Source organism: Pseudophryne corroboree, chromosome 4 (genome assembly GCF_028390025.1).
Source record: "Pseudophryne corroboree isolate aPseCor3 chromosome 4, aPseCor3.hap2, whole genome shotgun sequence".
Taxonomy (NCBI): Eukaryota; Metazoa; Chordata; class Amphibia; order Anura; family Myobatrachidae; genus Pseudophryne; species Pseudophryne corroboree.
The window spans coordinates 802632864-802654967 of NC_086447.1; the positions used below are offsets into that span (position 1 = coordinate 802632864).

At 48.4% G+C, this 22104-nt stretch overlaps 1 protein-coding gene across 8 annotated transcripts in view; it reads right to left on the reverse strand.

The window, feature by feature from the left end:
* Window positions 1-22104, reverse strand: part of PLEK (pleckstrin) — a 513179-nt gene that overhangs the window by 16130 nt on the left and 474945 nt on the right. For all 8 annotated transcript variants that reach the window (XM_063918395.1, XM_063918392.1, XM_063918398.1 and 5 more), the window contains 4 exons: window positions 16888-16979; window positions 15105-15289; window positions 9949-10053; window positions 8150-8233 (listed from right to left, as the gene is read on the reverse strand). In XM_063918395.1, the coding sequence (XP_063774465.1) occupies window positions 8150-8233; window positions 9949-10053; window positions 15105-15289; window positions 16888-16979 (466 nt within the window). The remainder of the gene's footprint in view (window positions 1-8149; window positions 8234-9948; window positions 10054-15104; window positions 15290-16887; window positions 16980-22104) is intronic.

Here is a 22104-nt window from a genome sequence, read left to right on the forward strand (position 1 = left end):
GAACTTTAATGGACCCTAATTTTAGGCCCATAGACAGTCCTGTTTTCAGGAAATGTAGGAAACGACCCAGTTGGAATTCCTCTGTAGGGACCTTCTTGGCCTCACACCACGCAACATATTTTCGCCAAATGCGGTGAAAATGTTTTGCGGTTACATCCTTCCTGGCTTCGACCAGGGTAGGGATGACTTCATCTGGAATGCCCTTTCAGGATCCGGCGTTCAACTGCCATGCCGTCAAACGCAGCCGCGGTAAGTCTTGGAACAGACAAGGCCCCTGCTGGAGCAGGTCCTCTCTTAAAGGTAGAGGCCACGGTTCTTCCGTGAGCATCTCTTGAAGTTCCGGGTACCAAGTCCTTCTTGACCCATCCGGAACCACGAGTATCGTTCTTACTCATCTCCTTCTTATGATTCTCAGTACTTTTGGTATGAGATGCATAGGAGGGAACACATACCCTGACTGGTACACCCACAGTGTTACCAGAGCGTCCACCGCTATTGCCTGAGGGTCCCTTGACCTGGCGCAATATCTGTCTAGTTTTTTGTTCAGGCGGGACGCCATCATGTCCACCTTTGGTTTTTCCCAACGGTTTACAATCATGTGGAAGACTTCCCGCTGAAGTCCCCACTCTCCCGGGTGGAGGTTATGCCTGCTGAGGAAGTCTGCTTCCCAGTTTTCCACTCCCGGAATTAACACTGCTGAGAGTGTTATCACATGATTTTTCGCCCAGCGAAGAATCCTTGCAGTTTCTGCCATTTCCCTCCTGCTTCATGTGCCGCCCTGTCTGTTTACGTGGGCGACTGCCGTGATGTTGTCCCACTGGATCAATACCGGCTGACCTTGAAGCAGAGGTCTTGCTAAGCTTAGAGCCTTGTAAATTGCCCTTAGCTCCAGTATATTTATGTGGAGAGAAGTCTCCAGACTTGATCACACTCCCTGGAATTTTTTTCCCTTGTGTGACTGCTCCCCAGCCACTCAGGCTGGCATCCGTGGTCACCAGGACCCAGTCCTGAATGTCGAATCTGCGGCCCTTTCATAGATGAGCACTCTGCAGCCACCGCAGAAGAAAACACCCTTGTCCTTGGAGACAGGGTTATCCGCTGATGCATCTGAAGATGCGATCCGGACCATTTTCCCAGCAGATTCCACTGAAAGGTTCTTGCGTGAAATCTACCGAATGGGATCGCTTTGTAAGAAACCACCATTTTTCACAGGACCCTTGTGCAATGATGCACTGATACTTTTCCTGGTTTTAGGAGGTTCCTGGCTAGCTCGGATAACTCCCTGGCCTTCTTCTCCGGGAGAAAACATCCTTTTCTGGACTGTGTCCAGAATCATTCCTAGGAACATTAGACGTGTCGTCGGAAAAAGCTGCGATTTTGGAATATTTAGAATCCACTCGTGCTGTCGTAGAACTACTTGAGATAGTGCTACTCCGACCGCCAACTGTTCTCTGGACCTTGCCCTTATCAGGAAAGCGTCCATATTTCTTTTAGGAAGAATCATCATTTCGGCCATTACCATGGTAAAGACCCGGGGTGCCGTGGACAATCCAAACGGCAGCGTCTGAACTGATAGTGACAGTTCTGTACCACGAACCTGAGATACCCTTGGTGAGAAGGGCAAAATTTGGACATGTAGGTAAGCGTCCCTGATATCCAGTGACACCATATCGTCCTGGTTCGCTATCACTGCTCTGAGTGACTCCATCTTGATTTGAACCCTTGTATGTAATTGTTCAAATCTTTTAGATCTCACCGAGCCGTTTGGCTTCAGTACCACAATATAGTGTGGAATAATACCCCTTCCCTTGTTGTAGGAGGGGTACTTTGATTATCACCTGCTGGGAATACAGCCTGTGAATTTTTTCCCAATACTGCCTCCCTGTCGGAGGGAGACGTTGGTAAAGCAGACTTCAGGAACTTGTGAGGGGAAGACGTCTCGAATTTCCAATGTACACCTGGGATACTACGTGTAGGATCCAGGAGTCCACTTGCGAGTGAGCCCACTGCGTGCTGAAACTCTTGAGATGACCCCCCACCGCACCTGAGTCCGCTTGTATGGCCCCAGCGTCATGCTGCGGACTTGGCAGAAGCTGTGGAGGACTTCTGTTCCTGGGAATGGGCTGCCTGCTGCAGTCTTCTTCCCTTTCCTCTAACCCTGGGCAGATATGACTGGCCTTTTGCCCGCCTGCCTTTATGGGTACGAAAGGACTGAGACTGAAAAGACTGTGTCCTTTTCTGCTGAGATGTGACTTGGGGTAACAAAAGTGGATTTTCCAGCTGTTGCCATGGCCACCAGGTCCGATGGACCGCCCCTTTATACGGCAATACTTCCATGTGCCGTCTGGAATCTGCATCACCTGACCACTGTCGTGTCTATAAACATCGTCTGGCAGATATGGACATCACATCTACTCTTGATGCCAGAATGCAAATATCCCTCTGCGCATCTCGCATATATAGAAATGCATCCTTAAAATGCTCTATAGTCAATAAAATATTGTTCCTGTCAAGGGTATCAATATTTTCAGTCAGGAAATCCGACCAAGCCCCCCCAGCGCTGCACATCCAGGCTGAGGCGATTGCTGGTCGTAGTATAACACCAGTATGTGTGTATATACTTTTTAGGATATTTTTCAGCTTCCTATCAGCTGGCTCCTTGAGGGCGGCCGTATCTGGAGACGGTAACGCCACTTGTTTTTATAAGCGTGTGAGCGCCTTATCCACCCTAAGGTGTGTTTCCCCACTCGCCCTCACTTCTGGCGGGAAAGGGTATACCTCCAATAATTTTCTATCGGAGGAAACCCACGTATCATCACACACTTTAATTTATCTGATTCAGGAAAAACTACAAGTAGATTATTCCCACCCTACATAATACCCTTATTTGTGGTACTTGTAGTATCAGAAATATATAACACCTCCTTCATTGCCCTTAACATGTAACGTGTGGCCCTAAAGGAAAATACGTTTGTTTCTTCACCGTCGACACTGAAGTCAGTGTCCGTGTCTGTGTCTGTGTCGACCAACTGAGGTAAATGGGCGTTTTTACAAGCCCCTGACGGTGTCTGAGACGCCTGGACAGGTACTAATTTATTTGCCGGCCGTCTCATGTCGTCAACCGACCTTGCATCGTGTTGACATTATCACGTAATTCCTAAATAAGCCATCCATTCCGGTGTCGACTCCCTAGAGAGTGACATCACCAATACAGGCAATTTGCTCCGCCTCCTCACCAACATCGTCCTCCTACATGTCGACACACACGTACCGACACACAGCACACACACAGGGAATGCTCTGATAGAGGACAGGACCCCACTAGCCCTTTGGGGAGACAGAGGGAGAGTTTGCCAGCACACACCAAAAACGCTATAATTATACAGGGACAACCCCTTATACAAGTGTTTTCCCTTATAGCATTTTCACATATGTAATCATATCGCCAAATAAGTGCCCCCCCTCTCTGTTTTAACCCTGTTTCTGTAGTGCAGTGCAGGGGAGAGCCTGGGAGCCTTCCTCACAGCAGAGCTGAGCAGGAAAATGGCGCCGTGTGCTGAGGAGAATAGGCCCCGCCCCCTAAAACGACGGGCTCTTCTCCCGGAGTTTGTGAGATCTGGCAGGGGTTAAATACATCCCTATAGCCTCAAGGGCTATATGTGATGTATTTTAGCCATAAAAAAGGTATAATACATTGCTGCCCAGGGCGCCCCCCCCAGCGCCCTGCACCCTCAGTGACCGCTGGTATGAAGTGTGCTGACAACAATGGCGCACAGCTGCAGTGCTGTGCGCTACCTTATGAAGACTGAAAGTCTTCTGCCGCCTGTTTCTGGACCTCTGGACCTCTTCAACTTCGGCATCTGCAAGGGGGGTCGGCGGCACGGCTCCGGGACGAACCCCAGGGTGAGACCTGTGTTCCGACTCCCTCTGGAGCTAATGGTGTCCAGTAGCCTAAGAAGCAAATCCATCCTGCACGCAGGTGAGTTTTCTTCTCTCCCCTAAGTCCCTCGTAGCAGTGAGCCTGTTGCCAGCAGGACTCACTGAAAATAAAAAACCTAACTTAAACTTTTATTCTAAGCAGCTCAGGAGAGCCACCTAGATTGCACCCTTCTCGGCCGGGCACAAAAATCTAACTGAGGCTTGGAGGAGGGTCATAGGGGGAGGAGCCAGTGCACACCACCTGATCCTAAAGCTTTTATTATTGTGCCCTGTCTCCTGCGGAGCCGCTAAACCCCATGGTCCTGACGGAGTCCCCAGCATCCACTTAGGACGTTAGAGAAATAAAGTTGCAGTACTGTGTGGCGTAATCAGAATTGGGGTTACTATTGTGTGGCCATGCCCCTTGCCAGCAAAACCACACCCCTTTTTGGGCTGTGTGCCAAATGTGCGAACTGTTCCTATTTAAAATATAGGTAGTACAAACACCAAAATAAGGACTGCTATGGGTGAGGGGTGATGGTGCTGGGAAAGAGGTGCAAGGTCAGAGGCGGAACCAGCGGTGGTGCTAGGGGGCACCAGCCAAAATCTTGCCTAGGGCATCATATTGGTTAGGGCCGGCTCTGGTTGGCCCACCGGGGATCTTCCCTGTAAACCCTATGGCCAATCCGCCTCTGCCTGCTACATCCTTTTTCTAGTGATTTTTGCTCCTATTATACTGTCTTGTTCCTGTTTAATTCAGGTCAGAAACATTTGCATCAACTCCGGAACTATGGATGTGATTTTTTAATGGAAGTAACTTACAGGTCCTGATTCAGACTGATTACGAGGTGCACACAGATCATGCATGGCTGCTACCCCCCATCCCCCACAAACGCATATATTACAGACACAGGGGGTAATTCTGAGTTGATCGCAGCAGGATTTTTGTTAGCAGTTGGGCAAAACCATGTGCACTGCAGGGGAGGCAGATATAACATGTGTAGAGAGAGTAAGATTTGGGTGGGTTATATTGTTTCTGTGCAGGGTAAATACTGGCTGCTTTATTTTACACTGCAATTTAGATTGCAGATTGAACACACCACACCCAAATCTAACTCTCTCTGCACATGTTATATCTGCCTCCCCTGCAGTGCACATGGTTTTGCCCAACTGCTAACAAAGATCCTGCTGCGATCAACTCAGAATTACCCCCACAGTCACATCATATTAATAACAGATATACCCTAATCAGCCTCCATTCAGCAGCAACAGCTCCTCGTGTTGTGTGGGGAGGGGAGCTTGTCATGTGACAGGCTGGCACCCAGATCTAAGGAGAGGACTGGAGGAGAGGGAAGGAGAGGCCACCACTGCTGCTGACTCTAGCACTTTGACCACAGTGCAGGGGGCTGGGGGAGTTCCAGAGTCAGCGTTGGTCATCAGGACTGATAGAGCCATGCTTCAGTTATTGGTTTTTTGAGGACTCAGTTGCTCCCTCTAGTGGCCAGTGCCCTTAGGCAGCTGCCTAAAGCTACCTAATGGTAATGCTGGCCCTGATCATGTATACCACAAAATCTCATCCTTGTACAGGGCACTGGCCACTAGAGGGTGCAATAACTGAAGGATGTATGTTGTAATTTCTTACCTGGAATACCACACTACGCTCCTTTCTGGCCTATCTTCTACCCGCTTCTCACCACTTCAATCTCTGTTTAATGCTTCTGTTCTGTCCATCTCATTTACTTCTCCTACCTCTTTGTGTCAGCCTTTGCTAACTACGTCACTGGCTCCCCAACCACCTCAGAGCATGATTCATACTTCTCACCCGCACATATAAACAATCACGCCACTGCCACATACGTACATCTACAGCCTCCTTTCTGTTAACACTCACCTGTGTGCACCCTGCTGACCCACTGATCACAGTCTCGCCTTAGCCATAAATCCCAACTTGTGTGCCGGCTGAAGAGGGATAGTATATTGTGGGCGTGACCTTGCAGTAAGGGGTGTGGCCTCACGATAAGTGCCACGATCACAAACCACGCCACCGTTTTTGTCACTATGGGGGCATGGACAGCACTCAGTGAGCTGCTGGCCATGCCCCCTGTCCCTCTCTGTCAGGAAATAGACGCTGTACAAATGCACACAGTCTCTATTCACCGCTGCTCTGCTCAGAGCAGCGAGTGACAGAGGGAATCCTCCAACTGCCCCCCCCCCTCACCGCGGGACACTGCAACCCACGGGTAGGACAGCGAGACAGACTGTGAAAAATGGGACTGTCCCGCCAAAATCGAGACATTTGGGAGGCATGCTGTGGTTATCTCCTCTATCTCTCAGCTCAGTGATGTAAGGAGGGAAGATAGGGGTTAATTCAGAATTGATCGTAGATGTGCTAAATCGATCACAGCCCAGAGATGCTGATAACATCTCACTGGGCTCCTGGGGTGTGCACAAAAAGATTCATACTGTGATCGCTGCTGCTGCAGCGATCTAGTCTGAATTACCCCTATAGTGCAGTGATGTAGTGTGGGGAGGCAGTGCAGTGATGTAGTGTGGGGAGGCAGTGCAGTGATGTAGTGTGGGGAGGCAGTGCAGTGATGGAGTGGTGGGAGGCAGTGCAGTGATGTAGTGTGGGAAGGCAGTGCAGTGATGTAGTGTGGGGAGGCAGTGCAGTGATGTAGTGTGGGAAGATAGTGCAGTGATGGAGTGTGGGGAGGCAGTGCAGTGATGGAGTGTGGGGAGGCAGTGCAGTGATGTAGTGTGGGGAGGCAGTGCAGTGATGTAGTGTGGGAAGGCAGTGCAGTGATGTAGTGTGGGGAGGCAGTGCAGTGATGTAGTGTGGGAAGATACTGTAGTGATGGAGTGTGGGGAGGCAGTGCAGTGATGGAGTGTGGGGAGGCAGTGCAGTGATGTAGTGTGGGAAGGCAGTGCAGTGATGTAGTGTGGGGAGGCAGTGCAGTGATGTAGTGTGGGAAGATACTGTAGTGATGGAGTGTGGGGAGGCAGTGCAGTGATGTAGTGTGGGGAGGCAGTGCAGTGATGGAGTGTGGGGAGGCAGTGCAGTGATGGAGTGTGGGGAGGTAGCATAGTGATGGAGTGTGGAGATGTAGGGGTCTATTCAGGTCGGGAAAAAAGTGAATTGATACTTATTACCATAGATTCCATCAGTTCTATGCGATATATAGTTAACGTTTGGTGATGCAATTCAGCCACGGGGCGGGGGTACAGCTGGAGAAATCAGGAACTTCTCCATGGTAACCCACATTGTGAATAGCCCAAAGCAGAGAAAAGTCCTTTTTCCACAATCAGTATTGCTTAGTGAATTCTACCTTATTTTACCTCTATATTACATTGAATTTAATTGTTTATTATGCATTTTTACAATGTACTATGGATAGGGAGGCCAATCCCGGGCCGTTTTTTCAATCCCGGGATTCGGGATTGAAAAACGGTCAATCCCGGGATTCCCGGGATCCCGGGATGGCAGTAGGGATTAGAGAAAATTGTAGGGAGCAGCGCTGGAGGGAGGGTGTAGGTAGCGGTGCGAGAGGTAGGGAGTGTGTAGGTAGCGGTGCGGGAGGTAGGGAGTGTGTAGGTAGTGGTGCGGGAGGTAGGGAGGGTGTAGGTAGCGGTGCGGGAGGTAGGGAGGGTGTAGGTAGCGGTGCGGGACTCAGGACAGAGGGTGTAGGTTGCGGCAGGGAGGGAGGAAGGCTTCACGGAGGGAGAGAGGATCATGTGTGTAAATAATAGTACTTACTATTAGACAGGCGGCAACCATTAACACACTGAACGCGGCGGCATTTCAAATGAAGCGCCGGCCGCCAGCCAACCAGAGCTGGCGGACCGGCAGCCAATCAGGGAAGCGGTCGCAGCAGTCGCTCCTGATTGGCTGCCGCTGCAGCTTCCCTGATTGGCTGCCGGTCCGCCAGCTCTGATTGGCTGGCGGCCGGCGCTACATTTGAAGTGCCGCGCGCGTTCAACTTGTTCATGGCTGCAGCCCGCCTAAATGAGTAAGTACTATTACTTACACACCCACCCTCCCGCCGCCGCGCATGCGCAGTATAATCCCGTGAATCCCGGGATTGGATGCTCCAATCCCGGGATTCAAATCCCGGCATTTTTGGGCCCAAATCCCGGGATCCCGCCGATCCCGGGATTGGCCTCCCTAACTATGGAACTTTGACATAATATAAAAAGTGTAATAATTATAGACCAGTTTGTATAGTTCACTTACTGAAGCTGGGTCGTAGTAGTGGAGATACGCAGGGTCTTCTCTAAGCACAAATTTCCTCACTTTCCAATTTTTCCTCCTGTGTCCCTGTGAGTGCGGAGGTTCATAAACATATTATCAATATTCAATAGTGTAAGTCAAAGGCAAACAGGCAGCAACATAGTTACAGACAGCGACGGCTCATACTTACTCTAAGTGCCACTACCCTCAGCCCGGAGAGGAGAGAATACATGGAGCCCCGGGTCCTGGCACCTGCGCAATCAATCCGCCAGGAGCTGGGACCAGAGCATGCACAGACACCGCGCTGCGGTGCGACTGCACAAACCCCCAGCTTCTATAGACTGCATTGGCTGCAGCCCATAGGAGCCGGATTGGGCTGCGTGAAAGGTACGTTCTCCCTATGGCAGCCCATTCTGGTAGTCCTGGAGGAAGGAAACACCTCCCAATGGGACTGCTCTGTGTGTCTGTGACTGGCAGGTATGAAGTCACTATCAGTCACAGTGAAGCCAGTGCAGTCACAGACTGCGTCTGGTTCACTAACACTGACAGGGGTGGCAGATTTTACCTGGGGGGAGGCCGGGGAAGCTGCAGTCCTGCAGCCAATAGGTAAAATCCGCCACTGATTATAGGTGGTGTAACCGCTGCCCAAATTTTAGTAAATAATAACTAAATACATTGCCCTTTTAAATTTCGAGCATGAACAGGAATGGAAGTACCGTGTTTTAGAACCCAACACTTGGTAAATAAACCCCTATGAGTCTTAGGAGGGCACTGCTTTTGCAGGAAGTGGAGCACAGAGGAAGTATCATTTTAAAATGTCACAGAGTGCACAACCGGCCAGCAACACCTCTACTCGGGAAACCCCCGCCTGAGAACTCATTGCTCACTTTCTCACACATCCACGTTGTCAAAAATTATAAACATGACAAAGAGAAAGTCAATTTGTGTGTGTGTGTGTGTGTGTGTGTATATATATATATATATATATATATTTATATATATATATATATATATATTTATATATATATATATATATATAACTCCACAAGCCGGCACTCTTTGGGAAAGCCACAAATATCTTGCCAGGGTGCACTCCGAGGGCCAGCCAACCCCCTATAATAAAATCCACAACATAGAGGCACTCCCGGACTTGGCAAATAGTGAAAAAAAGTGGTGGTTTAATTCAACGTTTCGGAGTGCTTCCCACCCGTCATCAGGACACACACACATGTGTTCACATTGTGTGTGTGTCCTGATGACGGGGGGGAGCACCCCAAAACGTTGGATTAAACCACCACTTTTTTTCACTATTTGCCAGGTCCGGGAGTGCCTCTATGTTGTGGATTTTATTATAGGGGGTTGGCTGGCCCTCGGAGTGGTTATATATATACACACACACACACACACACACACACACACACACACACACGCACACGCACGCCCACACACACACACACACACACACACACACAAACAGAAAATTCAGCACTCACCATAGCAAGCTCACTTATCCTCACCACATCAATAAATAAATGATGTGGTGAGGATAAGTGAGCTTGCTATGGTGAGTGCTGAATTTTCTGTTTATATATATTTAAGTAGGTGGCCATGGGCTGCATGCACCCCACCCTGTGAGTGGTAAGTGCAGACATGTACCCCGCTTCTGGGGTGGCGAGTGCTGTGGTTTTATATCTGTTTGTATGTATATATATATATATATATATATATATATATATCCATGTGCGTTTGTTCTGTATGTTGTATGTATATATTTTGTGTTTTGCATTATAAAATGTACTGACCTGTTTCAATAAACATCCTTGCTTAACAACTAGTCCCCGAAATTCTGCTTTGATAATGGAGTCATCATCACTAGAATTCTCCTCACAGAAGAACCCACTATCTGGCTGCACGTAAGAAGACACAAAACATATTTGGAGGATTTTACAAACATTTTCAGTCTTAAGATTTAGGTACTGTACAAGTGAGAATATTGTGTGGCATCCCGCACAGCAATGGGTTACTCTCCCACACAGCAATGAGGTTACTCTCCCACACAGCTATGGGGTTACTCTCCCACACAGCAATAGGGTTACTCTCCCACACAGCACTGGGGTTACTCTCCCACACAGTAATCGTATAACTCTCCCACACAGCAACGGGTTTACTCTCCTACACAGCAATGGAGTTACTCTCTCACACAGCAATGAGGTTACTATTCCGCACAGCAATGGGGTTACTCTCCCACACAGCAATAGGGTTACTCTCCCACACAGCACTGGGGTTATTCTCCCGCACAGCAATGGGTTACTCTCCCACACAGCAATAGGGTTACTCTCCCACACAGCACTGGGGTTACTCTCCCACACAGCAATAAGGTTACTCTCCCACACAGCAATGGGGTTACTCTCCCACACAGCAATAGGGTTACTCTCCCACACAGCACTGGGGTTACTCTCCCACACAGCACTGGGGTTACTCTCCCACACAGCAATGGGTTACTCTCCCACAAAGCAATGAGGTTACTCTTCCACACAGCAATGGGGTTACTCTTCCACACAGTAATGGGGTTACTCTCCCACACAGCAATAGGGTTACTCTCCCACACAGCACTGGGGTTACTCTCCCACACAGCAATGGGTTACTCTCCCACAAAGCAATGAGGTTACTCTTCCACACAGCAATGGGGTTACTCTCCCACACAGCAATAGGGTTACTCTCCCACACAGCAATAGGGTTACTCTCCCACACAGCAATGGGGTTATTCTCCCACACAGCAATGGGGTTACTCTCCCACACAGCACTAGGGTTACTCTCCCACACAGCAATGGCGTTACTCTCTCACACAGTAATCGTATAACTCTCCCACACAGCAACGGGTTTACTCTCCTACACAGCAATGGAGTTACTCTCTCACACAGCAATGAGGTTACTATTCCGCACAGCAATGGGGTTACTCTTCCACACAGCAATGGGGTTACTCTCCCGCACAGCAATGGGGTTACTCTCCTACACAGCAATGGGGTTACTATCCCGCAAGGCAATGGGGTTACTCTCCCGCACAGTAATCGTATTACTCTCCCACACAGCAATCGGGCTGCTCTCCTACACAGCAATGGAGTTACTCTCTCACACAGCAATGGGGTTACTATCCCGCACAGCAATGGGGTTACTCTTCCACACAGTAATGGGGTTACTCTCTCACACAGCAATGGGGTTACTCTTCCACACAGCACTGGGGTTACTCTCCCACACAGCAATGGGTTACTCTCCCACAAAGCAATGAGGTTACTCTTCCACACAGCAATGGGGTTACTCTCCCACACAGCAATAGGGTTACTCTCCCACACAGCAATAGGGTTACTCTCCCACACAGCAATGGGGTTATTCTCCCACACAGCAATGGGGTTACTCTCCCACACAGCACTAGGGTTACTCTCCCACACAGCAATGGCGTTACTCTCCCGCACAGTAATCGTATAACTCTCCCACACAGCAACGGGTTTACTCTCCTACACAGCAATGGAGTTACTCTCTCACACAGCAATGGGGTTACTATTCCGCACAGCAATGGGGTTACTCTTCCACACAGCAATGGGGTTACTCTCCCGCACAGCAATGGGGTTACTCTCCTACACAGCAATGGGGTTACTATCCCGCAAGGCAATGGGGTTACTCTCCCGCACAGTAATCGTATTACTCTCCCACACAGCAATCGGGTTGCTCTCCTACACAGCAATGGAGTTACTCTCTCACACAGCAATGGGGTTACTATCCCGCACAGCAATGGGGTTACTCTTCCACACAGTAATGGGGTTACTCTCTCACACAGCAATGGGGTTACTCTTCCGCACAGCAATGGGGTGACTATCCAGCACAGCAATGGGGTTACTCTTCCACACAGCAATGGGGTTACTCTCTCACACAGCACTGGGGTTACTCTCCCACACAGTAATGGGGTTACTCTTCCACGCACAGTAAAGGGGTTACTCTCCCGAACAGCAATGGGGTTACTCTTCCACACAGTAATGGGGTTACTCTCCCACAGATTACTGGGGTTACTCTGCCGCACAGTAATGGGGTTAATCTCCCACACAGTAATGGGGTTACTCTCCCGCACAGCAATGGGGTTACTCTCCCGCACAGCAATGGGTCTTGCATCTTGGCGATGCACAATTTTACTAGCAGCAACAAGAGAACATTATTTTTTCAAGCCCATATAAATCAGTAGTTACTCTCTCACACAGTAGAGTAGTTACTCTCTCACACAGCAATGGGGTTACTCTCCCACACAGCAATGAGGTTACTATCCAGCACAGCAAGGGGTTACTCTTCCACACAGCAATGGGGTTACTCTCTCACACAGCACTGGGGTTACTCTCCCACACAGTAATGGGGTTACTCTTCCACACAGTAATGGGGTTACTCTCCCGAACAGCAATGAGGTTACTCTTCCACACAGTAATGGGGTTACTCTCGCACAGAGTACTGGGGTTACTCTGCCGCACAGTAATGGGGTTACTCTGCCGCACAGTAATGGAGTTACTCTCCCGCACAGCAATGGGGTTACTCTCCCACACAGTAATAGGGTTACTCTCCCACACAGTAATGGGGTTACTCTCCCACACAGCAATGGGGTTACTCTCCCGCACAGCAATGGGTCTTGCATCTTGGCAATGCACAATTTTACTAGCAGCAACAAGAGAACATTATTTTTTCAAGCCCATATAAATCAGTATACAGGTATTAGTTCTCTTTTTTTTAAAAAACATAATCTAGAAGACTCCAAAATACAGGAAGGAAAAAGGTGAATTATTGCTACTGTTTGGTCATATTGGGGAAGGTGTATCAAGCCTTCAAAAGCAGACAAGGGGGTTTATATACTAAGATTCGTGTTCCTGCCGAATTGGTGGGAGTTTAAACTCAAATTTTATCGGCTGTATGTTTCTACAACTTTTTTAAATTATTTTCGGTAATTTACTGAGCTGCCGAGTTTTAGTTTTTTGTATTTTCCGATGTCGATGTTATTCGTATTGTCGGGCCTGTGTTTTACGGGCATGATTAGTAAAACACTGCCAGACATAACACAATGAAGGCCGGCCGGATCAGTGAGATCCGTGCAGGGCTTCACTCTGAACTGTATGAAAAGAGTTAATACAGTTAAAAGTGTGAAAAAAAATGCGTGGGGTCCCCCTTCCTAAGCATAACCAGCCTCGGGCTCTTTGAGCCGGCCCTGGTTGTTTAAATACCGGGGGAAAAATTACTGGGGTTCCCTCGTAATTAGACAACCAGAACCGGGCTCTTGGGCCGGCCATGGTTCCAAAAATACAGGGACAAAAGACGTAGAGGTTCCCCGTATTTTTAAAACTAGCACCGGGCTCCACTAGCCAGAGAGATAAAGCCACAGCTGGGGGACACTTTTATATAGGTCCCTGCGGCCGTGGCATTACCTCCCCCAACTAGTCACCGCTGGCCGGGATTCCCCAGAGGAGTGGGGACCCCTTAAATCAAGGGGTCCTCCCTCCAGGCACCCAAGGACCAGGGATGAAGCCCGAGGCTGTCTCCCCCATCCCTGGGCAGTGGATGGGGGCTGATAGCCTTTGTTTGTGTAAAAAAAGAATATTGTCTTTTGTTGTAGAACTACAAGTCCCAGCAAGCCTCCCCCGCTTGCTGGTACTTGTAGATATTTTGTTGTAGAACTACAGGTACCAGTGGGCCTGTTATTTCCCTGCATGCTGGTACTTATGGTTCTCCAAGTACCAGCAAGCGGGAGGGGGGGGGCTTGCTGGGACTTGTAGTTCTACAACAAAAGACAATATTCTTTTTTTACACAAACAAAGGCTATCAGCCCCCCATCCACCGCCCAGGGATGGGGGGGACAGCCTTGGGCTTCATCCCTGGTACTTGGGTGCCTGGAGGGGGGACCCCTTGAGTTAAGGGGTCCCCACTCGTCCAGGGAACCCTGGCCAGGGGTGACTAGTTGGGGGGGTTATGCCACGGCCGCAGGGACCTATATAAAAGTGTCCCCCAGTTGTGGAATTATCTCTCTGGCTAGTGTAGCCCGGTGCTGGTTTTAAAAATACGGGGGACCCCTGCATCTTTTGTCCCCTATATTTTTGGAACCAGGGACGGCCCAAGAGCCCGGTGCTGGTTGTGCAAATACGGGGGGACCCCAATAATTTTTCCCCTGGTATTTAAACAACCAGGGACGGCTCAAAGAGCCCAAAGCTGGTTATGCTTAGGAGGGGGGACCCCTCGCAATTTTTTTTTCTTTAACTCTTTCATACCCCTTGCCACAGATAAGCATGCACGGATCTCACTGATCCGTGCATGCTTATCTGAACACGCCACCAAAAAGCAGGTCTATTTTAAAACTGCTTTTTTTTAACGAATTCTATGCTTTCCTGTCAGTGTTTGGCTATTGTCGGCAGTGATTGTGAATCGGAATTCTTAGTAAATGACTGAGTTGTATCAAATAACAGGCATGTTTGACCGATGGTCTATTCATTCGTATTTGTGAACTCAGCGGGGGGGGGAATATGAGTAGCCCCAACACTGCCAAGATTTGTGTTTAGTAAATTCCCAAGATGACACTTAGAAAGAAAAAAAAACTTGGACAAAATCGGGACCTTAGTAAATATACCCCAAGGTATTTTGTGCAGTAAGTGCTAGCCCAAGTGTGCTACCTTCTCAACTAGGGGAAGATGTAATCAGTAGTCATGACACTAACTTTCTGTTGTAGTTATTGTGGAATCCAGATGATATGTAGAATAAGCACAGTCATTTATAATAAATAGTCAATACTAAATCTTAAAACATAACAGAACTAGTGTCCCTTCAGATGTCACTGCAAACTCTCTCAGAGTATAATTGTGTTCTAAGATACACTTTTATGTGGGATAAAGCTATCCTGTAATTAGTCACTAATCAAGTGTATTTCATAATGGAAAATACTCACAAAGTAATAAAGCGCCTCCGTAGCATCAAGAAAGGTTGTTTCTGCCAACCCTTCAGCAGCACTTTTGGACACATCTCCTGCAGGCTGAAGGTGACCTTCATTAAGTAAGGCAGAGGCCAAGACAAGTCCCTCTTGACGGTTCCTGATTGATTTGCTTGCTTCTAACCAGTCAACTACACAAGTACCTATGGTGATTATGAAAATAAGCTCACATAAATGCTGAACACAAAAGTCATTGCGCATAACTAGCGCAGGGTTTTAAAATGTCTTGATTTATGGTACAGAATTGATTGAAATACAAGGAAACACCACACAGTTAAGGCAAGATACAGTAGTAAACAATAAGGCTGGCCACACACTCTGAGATAATAGTGTCCATTTGGGACAATTGGGCTGATATTGGACGCATGTTCCCAATGGGCATCCCTGTAAATACAGTGGCCTATGTTGTGGCCGGCGTACTTTCATCCAAGCTAACAGGATCTATGTATTCCAGAAGTGGTCTGGACACTGTGGGGGAGATGAATCAAACCTTTCTGAGAGATAAAGTAGAGAGTTGACAAGCAACCAATATCTTTTCCACTTAGAGGGCTAGACGCATCAATCGCTTGGAGAGTAATAAATTGGAAAGAGAAAAGGTACCAGCCAATCAGCTCATAGCTTGCCATGTCACAGGCTGTGTTTGAAAAATGATAGTTAGGAGCTGGTTGGCTGGTAGTTTATCACTTTCCATTTTATCACTCTCTGGAAGGTTTGATACATCTCCCCCACAGGCTGATCATTGACCTGCTTGATCTTTTCCAACTTTGCTGCTCACATATGCCAAACTGGACAGTTATTCTGTTGCTTGGTGACACACCAAGTGGTTTGATTGTCCCAGGGAGCAGATGTACTAGGCCTTGGAGAGAGATAAAGTGGAGAGATAAAGTACCAGTCGATCAGCTCCTAAGTGCCATGTTACAGGCTGTGATTGAAAAATGACAGTTATTAGCTGATTGTTTGGTAGTTTATCTCTCACCACTTTATCACTCTCCAAGGCTTAGTACATCTCTCCCCAGGTGTGGCCAGCCTCACATGCAGCGGGATGTACTAATGGACATCGCCAACCATCGCCGCCCAGCGTGTGTACTTACATATGCGATTAGCATTGAGGAGAACAGCTCTTCCGATAAGAGCTGTCCTCTGCGATCCCCTGCGGCTGCCTGATTTCTGGGATTCGGCCCCGAGAGTCAGTCTACGCATGCGCAGAGTGACGGGGGCGGGCGAGGGGCATGCTGGGAGGTATCCGATCAGATCCCGCACGCAAAAGCTGGCGAATCCCTCCGCGACGCTGACTCGGCGGCTGGGGCATAGTACATTCTGATAATGCAGTAAACTCCCGTTTAGTACATCCCGCCCATGCTGTGATCATACTAGAAGGCAGCAGCTATGCAAATTCTGAAATATGCTGCAGAAATAAAGGCAAAATACTAAAGGATGCCAGTGAGCGTCACAATAGCCAATAACACAATAATGAGTGGTAACATAACAAAGAACAGCAAGATGTACATAATAAAAATGAGCCCTTTAGTTCATGCAGTACATGTATATTGAATAGTGTGTATTAGGCTTAAATAACGGATGGCTTTCCAATTGTTGTGGAACTACTGCTCCCAGCATGTCTTTGACAGTTAGAGGCTATCATGGCACACTGTACTGTGAATTGCAGTTCTAACATCAGGAATGTCACACCTTTCTACTTTCTCTGCTAAGCAATGTAAACCACTAGAAATATGCCAGTTACCTGTAAAACAATGATTAAATACTTTTCTGTCCTTTTCCAACTTTATTTCTTTAATACCCCGATCTGGGTCTTTCATGGAGACATATAACTCACTACAAGCAGAAAAAATATCACAATTAGATAAGAAACACTCATTACCCCACTTCTTTCTCCCCCACAATATGGGGTACACACTAAAAGCCTTCATGTTGACTTATAGACATCTACACAGTGCATATAATGGAGGTCATTCCGAGTTGTTCGCTCGCAAGCGGATTTTAGCAGATTTGCTCATGCTAAGCCGCCGCCTACTGGGAGTGAATCTTAGCATCTTAAAATTGCGAACGATGTATTCGCAATATTGCGATTACACACCTCGTAGCAGTTTCTGAGTAGCTCCAGACTTACTCGGCATCTGCGATCATTTCACTGCTTGTCGTTCCTGGTTTGACGTCACAAACACACCCAGCGTTCACCCAGACACTCCTCCGTTTCTCCGGCCACTCCTGCGTTTTTTCCGGAAACGGTAGCGTTTTTTCCCACACGCCCATAAAACGGCCTGTTTCCGCCCAGTAACACCCATTTCCTGTCAATCACATTACGATCGCCAGAACGATGAAAAAGCCGTGAGTAAAATTACTAAGTGCATAGCAAATTTACTTGGCGCAGTCGCAGTGCGAACATTGCGCATGCGCATTAAGCGGAAAATCGCTGCGATGCGAAGATTTTTACCGAGCGAACAACTCGGAATGAGGGCCAATGTGCCATAAAGTGAATCTGTTTATCAAGGTCCTTTTGCCTAATAATCATTTCAGAAAGGTACAGTCATTGGCCCTCATTCCGAGTTGTTCGCTCGCTAGCTGCTTTTAGCAGCATTGCACATGCTAGGCCGACGCCCTCTGGGAGTGTATCTATTACCCCTTTTCCACCTACGAGCACGGGTCGCAGCCGGGAGCCTGACACGGGAGCTGCCCCCTGCTGCGACCCGTGCTCGGCCCCTTCCCCATCAGCAGTCACAACCCGGCACATGCCGGGTTGGTGACGCTTCTAGTGACGCGGCAGGGGCGGCGCAGGGAGATCACATGATCTCCCAGCGCCGCCCTTCCATACAGTGTAAACGGGAGCCGCGTTGCATCGACGCGGCTCCCGTTTACACTACAACCCTACCCGGATCATTCCCGTGTCCTACCCAGGTAGATAGCCGGGTAGGATTCACGGGTCACTTGATCCGGGTTTACCCTTTTCCACTTGCAAAAAACACGGGTAAATGCGCGCCCCCGTGCATTTACCCGTGTTTTTTGAGCTAGTGGAAAAGGGGTATTAGCTTAGCAGAATAGCGAACGAAAGATTAGCAAATCTGCTACTAAATAATTCTTTGCAGTTTCTGAGTAGCTCCAGACCTACTCCTAGACTGCGATCACCTCAGTCCGTTTAGTTCCTGCTTTGACGTCACAAACACGCCCTGTGTTCGGCCAGCCACTCCCCCGTTTCTCCAGACACTCCTGCATTTTTATGTGGAACGCCTGCGTTTTTCAGCACACTCCCTGAAAACAGCCAGTTTCCGCCCAGAAACACCCACTTCCTGTCAATCACACTATGATCACTCGAGCGAGGACAAAACGTAGCTCGAGCTTGTGTAAATCTACTAAGTTTTGTGTTAAATAACTAAGCGCATGCGCGCTGCGTACCATGCGCATGCGCAATTAGCAACAAATCGCAGTATAGCGAAAATCGGTAACGAGCGAACCACTCGGAATGACCACCCTGGTGTTTTCATGTGAAAATGAACCAGGTCTGGAGGCATATCCGGAGGTGTGGCTCTTGTTACTATTTAGTGCAAGGAATGCATATCAGGAGGAGTGGCTCTTGTTACTTTTTAGTGCAAGGAATGCATATCAGGACTCAGTGGCTCTTGTTACTATTTAGGGCAAGGAATGCATATCAGAAGGTGTGGCTCTTGTTACTATTTAGTGCAAGGAATGCATATCAGAAGTAGTGATGAGCGGGTTCGGTTCCTCAGGTTCCGAACCCCCCCGAACTTCACCCATTTTACACGGTTCCGAGGCAGACTCGGATCTTCCCGCCTTGCTCGGTTAACCCGAGCGCACCCGAACGTCATCATCCCGCTGTCGGATTCTCGCAAGATTTGTATTCTATATAAGGAGCCGCGCGTCGCCGCCATTTTCACTCGTGCATTGGAGATGATAGCGAGAGGACGTGCAGCGTTCTCTCAGTTTCTGTGTTCAGTGTGCTGCAAATATCTGTGCTCAGTGTGCTGCAAATATCTGTGCTCAGTGTGCTTGCAAATATCTGTGCTGAGTGTGCTGAAAATATCTACGTTCTCTGCCTGAAAAACGCTCCATATCTGTGCTGCATTGTAGTATATAGTAGGAGGACAGTGCAGAATTTTGCTGACCACCAGTATATATATAGCAGTACGGTACAGTAGTCCACTGCTCTACCTCTGTGTCGTCAAGTATACTATGCATCCATACCTGTGCTGCATTTTAGTTGTGCGCGGTATATAGTAGGAGGGGACAGTGCAGAATGTTGCTGTGACCAGCAGTATATATATAGCAGTACGGTACAGTAGTCCACTGCTCTACCTCTGTGTCGTCAAGTATACTATGCATCCATACCTGTGCTGCATTTTAGTTGTGCGCAGTATATAGTAGGAGGGGACAGTGCAGAATGTTGCTGTGACCACCAGTATATATATATATATATATATATAGCAGTACGGTACAGTAGTCCACTGCTCTACTTCTGTGTCGTCAAGTATACTATGCATCCATACCTGTGCTGCATTTTAGTTGTGCGCAGTATATAGTAGGAGGGGACAGTGCAGAATGTTGCTGTGACCACCAGTATATATATAGCAGTACGGTACAGTAGTCCACTGCTCTACCTCTGTGTCGTCAAGTATACTACAAAAGTTCAGTAAAATGACCCAAAAATCTAAATTAAAAGCGTCTTATGAGAAGTATAAACTTGCCAATATGCCATTTACGACACGGAGTGGCAAGGAACAGCTGAGGTCCTGGCCTATGTTCATGGCTAGTGGTTCAGATTCACATGAGGATGGAAGCTCTCATCCTCTCGCTAGAAAACTGCAGTGCCACTCCTAGATGGGCCAGGTGTTTGTGTCGGCCACTTATGTCGCTTAGCTTAGTCACACAGCTACCTCATTGCACCTCTTTTTTTCTTTGCATCATGTGCTGTTTGGGGACTATTTTTTAAATCTGCCATCCTGTCTGACACTGCAGTGCCACTCCTACATGGGCCAGGTGTTTGTGTCGCCCACTTGGGTCGCTTAGCTTAGTCACACAGCTACCTCATTGCACCTCTTTTTCTCTATCGTCCTAGTGGATGCTGGGGTTCCTGAAAGGACCATGGGGAATAGCGGCTCCGCAGGAGACAGGGCACAAAAAGTAAAGCTTTACGATCAGGTGGTGTGTACTGGCTCCTCCCCCTATGACCCTCCTCCAAGCCTCAGTTAGATTTTTGTGCCCGGCCGAGAAGGGTGCAATCTAGGTGGCTCTCCTAAAGAGCTGCTTAGAAAAGTTTAGCTTAGGTTTTTTATTTTACAGTGAGTCCTGCTGGCAACAGGATCACTGCAACGAGGGACTTAGGGGAGAAGAAGTGAACTCACCTGCGTGCAGGATGGATTGGCTTCTTGGCTACTGGACATCAGCTCCAGAGGGACGATCACAGGTACAGCCTGGATGGTCACCGGAGCCTTGCCGCCGGCCCCCTTGCAGATGCTGAAGTAAGAAGAGGTCCAGAATCGGCGGCAGAAGACTCCTCAGTCTTCTAAAGGTAGCGCACAGCACTGCAGCTGTGCGCCATTTTCCTCTCAGCACACTTCACACGGCAGTCACTGAGGGTGCAGGGCGCTGGGAGGGGGGCGCCCTGGGAGGCAAATGAAAACCTATTTTGGCTAAAAATACCTCACATATAGCCTCCGGAGGCTATATGGAGATATTTAACCCCTGCCAGAATCCGTTAAGAGCGGGAGACGAGGCCGCCGAAAAAGGGGCGGGGCCTATCTCCTCAGCACACAGCGCCATTTTCCCTCACAGAAAGGCTGGAGGGAAGGCTCCCAGGCTCTCCCCTGCACTGCACTACAGAAACAGGGTTAAAACAGAGAGGGGGGGCACTAATTTGGCGTTAGAAATATATAATAAAGATGCTATAAGGGAAAACACTTATATAAGGTTGTCCCTATATAATTATAGCGTTTTTGGTGTGTGCTGGCAAACTCTCCCTCTGTCTCTCCAAAGGGCTAGTGGGTCCTGTCCTCTATAAGAGCATTCCCTGTGTGTGTGCTGTGTGTCGGTACGTGTGTGTCGACATGTATGAGGACGATGTTGGTGAGGAGGCGGAGCAATTGCCTGTAATGGTGATGTCACTCTCTAGGGAGTCGACACCGGAATGGATGGCTTATTTAGGGAATTACGTGATAATGTCAACACGCTGCAAGGTCGGTTGACGACATGAGACGGCCGACAAACAATTAGTACCGGTCCAGACGTCTCAAAAACACCGTCAGGGGTTTTAAAACGCCCGTTTACTTTAGTCGGTCGACACAGACACAGACAGGGACACTGAATCCAGTGTCGACGGTAAATAAACAAACGTATTCCTTATTAGGGCCACACGTTAAAGGCAATGAAGGAGGTGTTACATATTTCTGATACTACAAGTACCACAAAAGAGGGTATTATGTGGGATGTGAAAAAACTACCGTAGTTTTTCCTGAATCAGATAAATTAAATAAAGTGTGTGATGATGCGTGGGTTCCCCCCGATAGAAAATTAGGGGCGGTATACCCTTTCCCGCCAGAAGTTAGGGCGCGTTGGGAAACACCCCTTAGGGTGGCTAAGGCGCTCACACGCTTATCAAAACAAGTGGCGGTACCGTCTATAGATAGGGCCGTCCTCAAGGACCAGCTGACAGGAGGCTGGAAAATATCATAAAAAGTATATACACACATACTGGTGTTATACTGCGACCAGCGATCGCCTCAGCCTGGATGTGCAGAGCTGGGGTGGCTTGGTCGGATTCCCTGACTAAAAATATTGATACCCTTGACAGGGACAGTATTTTATTGACTATAGAGCATTTAAAGGATGCATTTCTATATATGCGAGATGCACAGAGGGATATTGGCACTCTGGCATCAAGAGTAAATGCGATGGCCATATCTGCCAGAAGATGTTATGGACACGACAGTGG